We start from the raw sequence: 9999 nt of genomic DNA, 5'->3' as shown, positions 1-9999 counted from the left end.
TTAGTTGATGGTTTTAGATATATACTGTTTATTATTTTTAGGAACGACCCTTCTATTCCTATGCTTTCTGGTGTTTTTAATAGGAATGGGTGTTGTATTTTATCAAAGGCTTTTTCTGCGTCTATTGAGATAATCATGTGGTTCTTGTTGGTTTGCTTGTTGATGTGGTCAATTATGTGGATGGTTTTCCTAATATTGAACCAGCCCTGCATCCCTGGTATAAATCCTACTTGATCATGGTGGATGATCCTTCTGATCACTTGCTGGAGTCTTTTTGCTAGTATTATATTTAAGATTTTTGCATCTATATTCATTAGGGATATTGGGCTATAGTTTTCTTTCTCTATTTTTGACCTGCCTGGTTTTGGAATCAGTACCATGTTTGTGTCATAAAGGAGTTTGGTAGAATTCCCTCTTTGCTTATTATGTCAAATAGTTTGTATAGTATTGGGATTAACTGTTCTCTGAATGTTTGATAGAATTCACTGGTGAATCCATCAGGCCCTGGGCATTTTTTCTTAGGAAGTTCTTTGATGGCTAGTTGGATTTCATTTTCTGATATGGGATTATTTAAGAATTCTATTTCTTCTTCTGTTAGTCTGGCAGTTTGTATTTTTGTATATATTAATCCATATCACCTAAATTGGTGTATTTATTGCCATATAATTGGGCAAAGTAATTTTTAATGATTGCCTTAATTTCCTCTTCATCAGAGGTGCTGTCCCCCTTTTCATCTTTGATGCTGTTAATTTGCTTTTCTTCCTTCCTTTTTTTAATTAGATTGACCAGTACTTTGTCTCTTTTGTTTGTTTTTTCAAAGTACCAGCTTCTTGTCTTATTTATTAAATCAATAGTTCTATCACTTTCGATTTTATTAATTTCTCCCTAATTTTTTAGGATTTCTAGTTTGAGTTTCTGCTGGGGGTTTTTAATTTGATCACTTGAGTTTTTTCATTTGCATTTCCAATTGATTGATATCTGCTCTCCCTAGTTTGTTAATATAAGCATTCAGGGATATGAATTTACCTCTGATTACTGCATTGGCTGCATCCCAAAAGGTTTGAAAGGATGTCTCACCATTGTCATTTTCCTCGATGAAATTATTAATTGTTTCTATGATTTCTTCTTTAACGAAATGATTTTGGAGTATCATATTGTTTAAATTCCAATTAGTTTTTGATTTGGTTTTCCATGTACCAATACTAATCATTATTTTTATTGCCTTGTGATCTGAGAAGGCTGCATTCATTATTTCTGCTTTTCTGCATTTGTGTGCTATGTTTCTGTGACCTAATGTATGGTCAATTTTTGTGAATGTGCCATGTGGTGCTGAGAAGAAGGTGTATTCCTTTTTATCCCTATTTATTTTTCTCCATATGTCTATTAATTCTAATTTTTCTAAGATTTCATTCACTTCTTTCACCTCTTTCTTATTTATTTTTTGGTTTGATTTATCTAAATTTGATAATGGTTGCTTTAAGTCTCCCATTAATATGGTTTTACTGTCTATTTCTTCCTTCAATTCTCCTAGTTTCTCCATTAGAAATTTGGGTCCTATATTATTTGGTGCATACATGTTGATTAATGATATTTCCTCATTGTCTAGAGTCCCTTTTAACAAAACATAATTACCTTCCCTATCCCTTTTGATCAGGTCTATTTTTGCTTTGGCTTTATCAGATATCATGATTACCACTCCTGCCTTCTTTCTGTCAGTTGAGGCCCATAAGGTCTTACCCCATCCTTTAATTCTGACCTTGTGGGTGTCAACCCACCTCATGTGTGTTTCTTGAAGACAACATATGGTAGGGTTTTGGATTCTAATCCATTCTGCTATTCGTCTATGTTTTATGGGTGAGTTCATCCCATTCACGTTCAAAGTTATGATTGTCATCTGTGAACTCCCTGGCATTTTGATAGCCTTCCCTAATTCTAACCTTTTCTTCTTCGGCTCTACCTTTTAGTCCAGTGATTTACTTTGAATCAGTCCCCCTTGTCCCCTCCCTTGATGTTTCCCTTTTTAGTCCCTCCCTTTTTGTTTCCTCCCCCTGCCCCATCTCTTTCCCTCCCTTTTTGTTTTCCCTCTCCCCCTTCCCCCTTGGTTTTCCCTTCTCCCTACCCTTGTTGGGTAAGATAGAATTCAAGATCCCAATGGATCTGGATGTTTTTCCCTCTCAGATTTGATTTCCCTGGGATTAAGGTTTAAGTAAAAAACCCTCTCTTCCTCTCCTTCTTATAGGAGTTTTCTTTCCCTCTCCTTTCCATGTGAATCTTTGTGTGAGAAAGATTATTCTATTTGGTCTTTCTTTACCCCCTATTTACACATTACATTTTCCCCACATGTTAGTATACATAGATTGATATAAATGTAGTCCTTATAGAAGAGAGTTTGAATAAAGGAAGAAGATAACATTTTTCTCCTGTATTTAATGTGGCTGCCCCTGTGTTCAGCTTGGCCTCTCCTGTGTTCAGTGCAACCGCCCCTGTGTTCATCATGGCCACCCCTTTGCTCAGTGTAGCCTCTCCTGAGTTCAGAGCAGCCGCCCCTGTGCTCAGCGCAGGATTCTCCCATGAAACTTCCCTGAGAGGTCATTTCCTAGCAGTCTTTAGATCCCAAGGACCCTGGTGTGCCTTCCCCCCCCCCAGACAATGACGTTCCTCACTCACTCGCTGTCCCAGTGAGCCCTCTGATACTTTACTCTGGTTTGGTGGGGGAGGTGGGGGCAGGGAAGGGCGGCTCAGTTCACGTTTTTTGTGCAAGCTTTTCCTCCTTCTTATAGTGTGGAAATGTTCAAACCCCATGTACCTTCATTTCTGTGGCTACTGGAGAGTCCCTCCGTTCTTCCAAAGGTGATTTTTATGCTCTTTTGAGGTAGTCTATTTCATTTGGTGCCGGAGAGAGGAAGAGATTCGCGTATAGATTGCAGCCATGTTTACCTGGAACTTATAATGCCAAGTTTTAGTACATAACATATTGCAAGATGTCCCTAGGAACCTGATGGCCATGCAGTGTTCTCTATTCCTCCCTTGCCTCCTTCTGCCTTCCCTCTCACTATTTCCCTCTACCAGGTTTGACTACTGAAGCTTCTTCCCATTACATCATTCATCAATCTCCCTATATTTTGTATTATAAATTTAAAAACTTTTAATTCTGTACATTTAATATTTTTGTGTGCAAAGGAGTCAACTACTTTTAAAGGCATATTCAAATCCATTCCAAATTTTGGAATTTTTAAATGAATTTTGCAACAATTGCTACAATGAACTTGGCATATGGAATTATAGAAAAAACAAGCATATATACATACATATCCATCCATACATATAACACATGCCCATATGATATATATGTGTGTATATACATTATCTATCTATATATCAGAACATAACAGAACAAGCATTATTACTCTGGAATCTGTGGGCTAAAGATACTATACAAAACAAACATTCAGGAACAATAAATATAATAGACATAGTGGAAAGCAAAGCATGTTTTGACAGGCTGCCTTGATGATCATAGATCTAAATTACATGCCCAATATCTTTGTGCTAACAATCTTCATATCTACCTATCTTGTTCTTAACCTCTCAATGGATCTTCAATTTTACTTCTGCAACTACCTTTCTGATATCTCAAATTGGATGTCCAATAGACATCTTAAATTCAACATGTCCAAATCCAATCACAGTATCTTTCCTTCTAATCTTCTCAACACCTAACATCTATTATCTTAGAGGGCAACACCATCCTCTCAGTCCCTCAGGCTTAGAGCCTAGATGTTGACCTCAACTCTTCATCATCATGTCTTACCCACCACATTCAATCTATTGTCAAGACCTGACAATTTCACTTTTGCAACATCTCTAGAATATACCTCCCACATTTTTCTGACATTGCCACCACTCTTCCAGTCCCTCATCACCTCACCCTGCTGGTTGGTTGGCCTGTCTCCAGTCTTTCCCCACTCCAATCCAGCCTCCAATGTGATTTTCCTAAAGTACAGGTCTGACTGTCACTCCCTACCACACTCTGTTGTCTCTAGGATCAATTACAAATGCTCTCTGTGGAATTCAAAACCTTTTATTACATAGCTCCCTTCTAGCTTTCCAGTCTTCTTATACCTTATTCCTTGAAGCATACCCTTTAATCCAGTGACACTTATATCCTTCTTGTCCATGACCAAGACACTCTATCTCTTAATTCAGGGCATCTTTTTTGGATATCCTTCATGCTTGCAATACTCTCCCTCATTTCTGCCTTCTAGCTTACCTGACTTCCTTTGAATCTGAGGCATTATTCCTGGAAGCTTGAAGGATTCAATTATTTGCAAAATCATGATTGGGAAAGAAGCCATCACTTCTGTATTGAAGAGCTAGCACCTGTTCTTATTTCCTCCTGTTACTTGTTTCCAGACATGTATACTTTTATCTTCCCTTCCTGATTTCTGTAAAGTTCCATTTTTCTACGCTGCTTATTTATATATTCACATTCTATACTGTGCTACTAAAGCTGACGTTCTAGGTTCTCTGACTTTTCCTATAGATGTACATGAACTCTAAGTGTAGATAAAGTCTGTAGGTAATTATCTCTGCATGTTGATTTGGTGATTGACAGCAGGTCAATCAATGGACCCTCAGATACTTTTTTATCATGCTAGGTTCCTTTAAAATTGAGTTTTTCTCCTGGATTTAACAAACTGACTTTTTCTTCAGCCAGCCATTAAGTTATTTCCTTTCTGACTCATTGAAAGGATTATTTTCATCTCAGAAAGAAACATCTTGACCATGGCCATATCTTGTGTAGTTAAACATTACATTATTAGCTTTTTTTTTTATGTGATCAGATAAGGCTTAAACAAAAAACACTCCCTTACATATATTTGATTTCATTTGACCCTCAAAATAGCCCTGTGAAGTTGGTGCTATATTCCTTTGTTTAGATGAGGAAAAAAGGTCTTACAGAGATCAAATGACTTGCCCAGGGTTACAAAACAAGTAAATAACTGAGGTGGGATTTAAACCCAGGTCTTCTTGGCTCAAATTCCAACAGTTAGACAAATACCTTTCCTTTTCTTTGTTATTGATTCTCAATTGACTCACAATCAGCATTTCATGGTTAAGGAAATGAAGTCCCAAGGAAAATTAGAGTACCAAGAGTCCAAAGAGGAGGCCACTCCTACCTAGAAAATTTTTATGAAGACTGTGTCTCTGGCCTTGTATATTCCAAAATTATGACTAAAACTGAGAAAGTGTTAATTTGACAAATACTCTAAAGATTCAAAGAGAGTTGGGAACCAAGGGATAAGGAGTAAGGAGTATGTCAGATAAGAAACAGATGACTCAAACACAGGTGATGGTAAACTTAAGGCACAATTGTATAGATTTCCAATAAAATAAGGATTCTTCTTGTAAGCCAGTGGACATGGCTAAAGTAAGACCCAGCAATGTTCTCTGATGTCTGCTCTTTCTCTAATAAAGGCCACTTCCTGTTACTCTCTTGTCTAAGTCTTCTGCCTGCTCATTAGAGTGATTTCTGGGGGTGCTAGACCCCCCAAAACCCACTCCACACAATACTGAGACTCCCATTTCTTTTTTTTAAATCATATGCCCATTGAACCATGTGATCGATCAATCATATATTTTTCTTCTGTGTTTCTACTCCCACAGTTCTTTCTCTAGATATGGATAGCTTTCCTTCTCTTAAGTCCTTCAGAAATGTCTTGGATCATTACATTGCTGCTAGTAGAGAAGTCCATTACATTTGATTGTGCCACAGTGTATCAGTCTCTGTGTACAATGTTCTCCTGGTTCTGTTCATTTTGCTCTGCATCAATTCCTGTAGGTCTTTCCAGTTCACATGGAATTCCTCCTGGTTATTGTTATTTTCAGCACAATAGTATTTCATCTCCATCAGACACCACAATTTGTTCAGTCATTTCCTCAATCAATGGATACCCTCCTCATTTTCCAGTTTTTTGCCACCTCAAAGAGCATGGCTATAAATATTTTTGTGCATGTATTTTTCCCTATTATCTCTTTGGGGTACAAACCCAGTAGTGTTATGACTGGAACAAAAGGTAGGCAGTCTTTTAAAGCCCTTTAGGCATAGTTCCAAATTGCCCTCCAGAATGGTTGGACTAATTCACAATTCCACCAGCAAAGAATTAGTGTCCCCACTTTGCCACATTCCCTCCAATAGTTATCCTTTGCTGTCATATTGGCCAATCTGCTAGGTGTGAAATGGTACCTCAGAGAGTTGTTTTGATTTGCATTTCTCTAATTGTGATTTAGAATACTTTTTCATGTGCTTATTGATATTTTTGATTTCTTCATCTGAAAACTGCCTATTCATGTCCCTTGCCCATTTATCAGTTGGAGAATGGGTTGATATTTTTGTACAATTGATTAAGTGCCTTGTTTATTTGAGAAATTAGACCCTTGTCAGAGGTTTTTGTTATAACCCCCCCCCCCAATTTATTGCTTCCATTCTAATTTTGGTTGCATTGGTTTTGTTTGTATAAAACCTTTTAATTTAGTGTAATCAAAATTATTCATTTTATATTTTGTAATATTCTCTATCTCTTGCTTAGTCTTAAATTCTTTTCCCCCCATAGATCTGACAGGTATACTACTCTATGTTCACCTAATTTACTTATAATTTCTTTCTTTCTTTTTAAGTCATTTACCCATTCTGAATTTATCTTGGTGTAGGGTATGAGATGTTGATCTAAACCTAATCTCTCCCATACTGCTTTCCAATTTTCCCAGCAGTTTTTGTCAAATAGTGGGTTTTTGTCCCCAAAACTGGGACCTTTGGGTTTATCATACACTATCTTGCTGAGGTTATTTACCTCAAGTCTATTCCATTGATCCTCCCTTCTTTTAGCCAGTACCATATTGTTTTGATGTGAGTCTCCCATTTCTGTAAATAAGTTGAGGGAAGTTTGCTCTCATATTTCTTAGTCAAAATAACCTCACAACATCTCATTTTTAATTGTTTTATAATTGTTCTTTCATTTTAAATGGCTGACATAATGCATACTATTTTCTTGACTGCTTATTTCATTTGGCATATGTTCATATAAATCTTTCTTGTGTTCAATATGTTCACAGTTTATTAGAATATTATAATTTGTCATGACAGTTATGTATTTATAATGGGCAGATTGACCAATGAAGACCCACACCTTAGAAAATCATAATTTTCTCTATATGCTACCCATAGGTGAAGACTTGGTGAGCTGACTTCTCTCCTTACTTCAGAACAGGTATCCTCTGACTGTTTCTTGTCCTCTTCCTGTGTTGTGACTAAAAGCTTTCAACTGGATGCCAAGACAGAACTCAATTGCATACAAAAAGTTTGAAGGACTATCTTCCCTGGTAGTGAGATATTTTGAGCTGCCAGGTGAGGGAGCTCCTTTCCCATCTGGCCACCATATGCCTATGGAGGCAAGATATCTCTGTTTCTATTGTCCTTATTGTGTTTTTCTTTCATGATCTTGAGTGGTTGAGTATCAGGGACAGAAAGGATAATGGTATGGTATTTTGAGCTTGGGAAGGTCAGAAGAATTATTAAAAGTTCCCTCAGTGCTAGAAATGAGAGCAGTATTAGCCAAATTTAGTGGGGAACTGGCCCTAAGGAATGACCTTCTTACTGACAGCCTAACAGTAAATCAATCTGAGACATTATTTTTGCAAGCAAGAAGCAAGAGATAGACATCCATTGACTGCACATCCATAAAAGAATTCAGAGGGTACTCCTTAAAGGGAGAAAAATTCTGCTAAAGCTTAGGAGTACTTTCCACTTGGTAGGAAGGGAGTTGTTTTGTAGCAATCACTTTAGGTTTGAGTTTGGGTCTGATATATAGTGTATAGAGTTGAGAGTAAGTGGCTATAGTTTCTAGGTATATTTATTGAATATATTTACATTGTAAGAACTAATGGACATTAATTTGCTAAATGATATTGTTAAATTTAAAATGTTAAATGATAAATAATTTGTTAAATGATTAAATGATCTTAAATTATGATAATTGGCAATAGATATTGGGGAAAACACACCAGATTTCTTATGAGTCCTAGAGAAAACTCCCAATACTATAGGGTTACACATAAAACCTTATAAAGAGTAGCTTTACTTTGGTAATCTGACCTCCTAGTTTATACAGCCTCAATGTTTGTCCTACACACTGTTTAGACATTCCCTAATCTGTAGGCATTTACTTTGTTTCCAGCTCTTAGCTACTACAAAAAGCGCTGCTATTAATATTTTGGTGAAAGTGGGTCTTTTCTTTTTGTCATTACTCACTCTCCTTTGGTGATATGCCTGCTTTCTAGTTTATTTTTTATGTTTATTTGGGAAGGAAGACCTCTCAAGTTCTTTGAAGCTCCAGAATTCCAATTCTGTATATCCTAGGATGACAGGGGGAAAAAGTTTTATCAATCTCCTTCTGTTTAATATGAGACAACTGAAATCCAGAGTTATTTGGACATGGTAGAGCAGTGGGGCCTGGGTGAAGAATTTAGATAAGAACTCCACAATCTTCCCTCCTGACAAGGGTGACTTTAGCTACTAATACTTTGGCAAAGCATATGGAAAAAAAAGATTACGTTAAACTTTGAACTCAGGCCTTGAGTAGAGCTGGTAAGGTTTCAGGGAGGAACACAGAAGAAGCCTGAGATTGAAGAGGAGTGGTTCTGGGCTGGTTTTGACCTGTATACAAAAGTAACCTAACCCAAGGAAACACGTCACTGGCTGTTGCCTCTTGTTCTTGCCTAAGAATAATTTAATAATGAAACCTGTTTTCTAGAGGAGAGGAAACAGTTAAAGCCTTTGTAGCAGCAGCAATCATTTAGGCGTGGTTCAGTTCCTTGATTTCTTGTTTAGTTCCTTCACTGACTGCTGTCTCCGAAGATTGCTGTATCAAGACACTCTCAAATGGCTGATTCAGACACAATAGTTCCAGTAGTACAAGCCACTCCCGAGATGCCAGCACTGCGTGGGCCCAAAACTGAGAAAAAAATCCATGAAGATAAAGGGAAAACTGAGGACCCATGCAGTTCTGCAACTGAGCCTAGAGATAGCTTGGGGGAGACAGTGACTGGTTTTAAAAAGGAAGGAAGGATTCCAGAGCAGGGGGCTTTTAACAGTGGGGAAGATGAGACGACTTGTGACTTCTGCCTTGAGGAGAAAGTGAAAGCAGTGAAGTTTTGCTTGACTTGTATGGTGAATTATTGTGAGGATCATGTTCGGCCCCATCAAGAGAACAGCAAGCTCTACAGTCACCAGCTGATTAAGCCAGTAAGGGATATAGAATTATACACTTGCTCAGCCCACCAGGGCCAACTTGCTTGGTTTTGCTTCCTGGAGCAGCAATGCATCTGTGAAGAATGTACCCAGGAAGACCACCGGGGCCACCCTATTCTCTCTCTAGAGGCAATGAGGAGGGAAAAGCAGGTGAGCTGCTCATAGCCCTTGGAATGAAATCATTTTATATAGATGGGAAGGATCAAGAATGGGGTATGTACTAAGCACTTGGGACTTTCCACTTAATTTACTTTCAAAACTTTTTTACTTGTTTTTTTTTAAAAAGTGTTTGGTTTTAATTATGAGTGTATTTACACTTTCCTCCATTTCAAGCTCTTCTGAAAAAGGCCTATTACCAGGAGCCCTCTTCCATCATATTTCTCTCATCCTTCATTCAGACACCATATGGAAGCTATTTAAATAGGTCACTGGACTGGAAGATATATCTTTTCTGTAGGAGCTGTATCTGTAGGAACCTGTTAACTGTTTTTATATTTTTTTCTATTAAATTTAGATGGAAATGTAAATAAACAATTCAGAAAGCCCAGCTCTAAAATTCTATGACTGTTTGGAATATGCAATTATTTTTCCTCAATATTTTCTTATTTATCAAATGCCAATTATTAGGAGGACAATTTTAAAAAAATTATCCTCTTGTTTTTCCCCCCTCTCTCTTCCTAATGTATCCATTT

General features: G+C 37.4%; 1 protein-coding gene across 2 annotated transcripts in view; it reads left to right on the top strand.

Annotated features, from left to right (window-relative positions):
• Positions 1-8288: 8288 nt before the first annotated feature.
• The window catches only part of TRIM16 (tripartite motif containing 16), a 50846-nt gene continuing 49135 nt past the window's right edge, over positions 8289-9999 (top strand). Inside the window, exon 1 of one of the 2 annotated variants that reach the window (XM_056817480.1) lies at positions 8289-9457. In XM_056817480.1, the coding sequence (XP_056673458.1) occupies positions 8939-9457 (519 nt within the window). In that variant the 5' untranslated portion in view covers positions 8289-8938. The remainder of the gene's footprint in view (positions 9458-9999) is intronic. The other variant, XM_001374051.4, reaches the window with a different exon arrangement.

The sequence above is a fragment of the Monodelphis domestica genome, chromosome 2 (genome assembly GCF_027887165.1).
Source record: "Monodelphis domestica isolate mMonDom1 chromosome 2, mMonDom1.pri, whole genome shotgun sequence".
NCBI classification, from domain to species: Eukaryota; Metazoa; Chordata; class Mammalia; order Didelphimorphia; family Didelphidae; genus Monodelphis; species Monodelphis domestica.
This window is presented reverse-complemented; position numbering and strand designations above follow the sequence as displayed.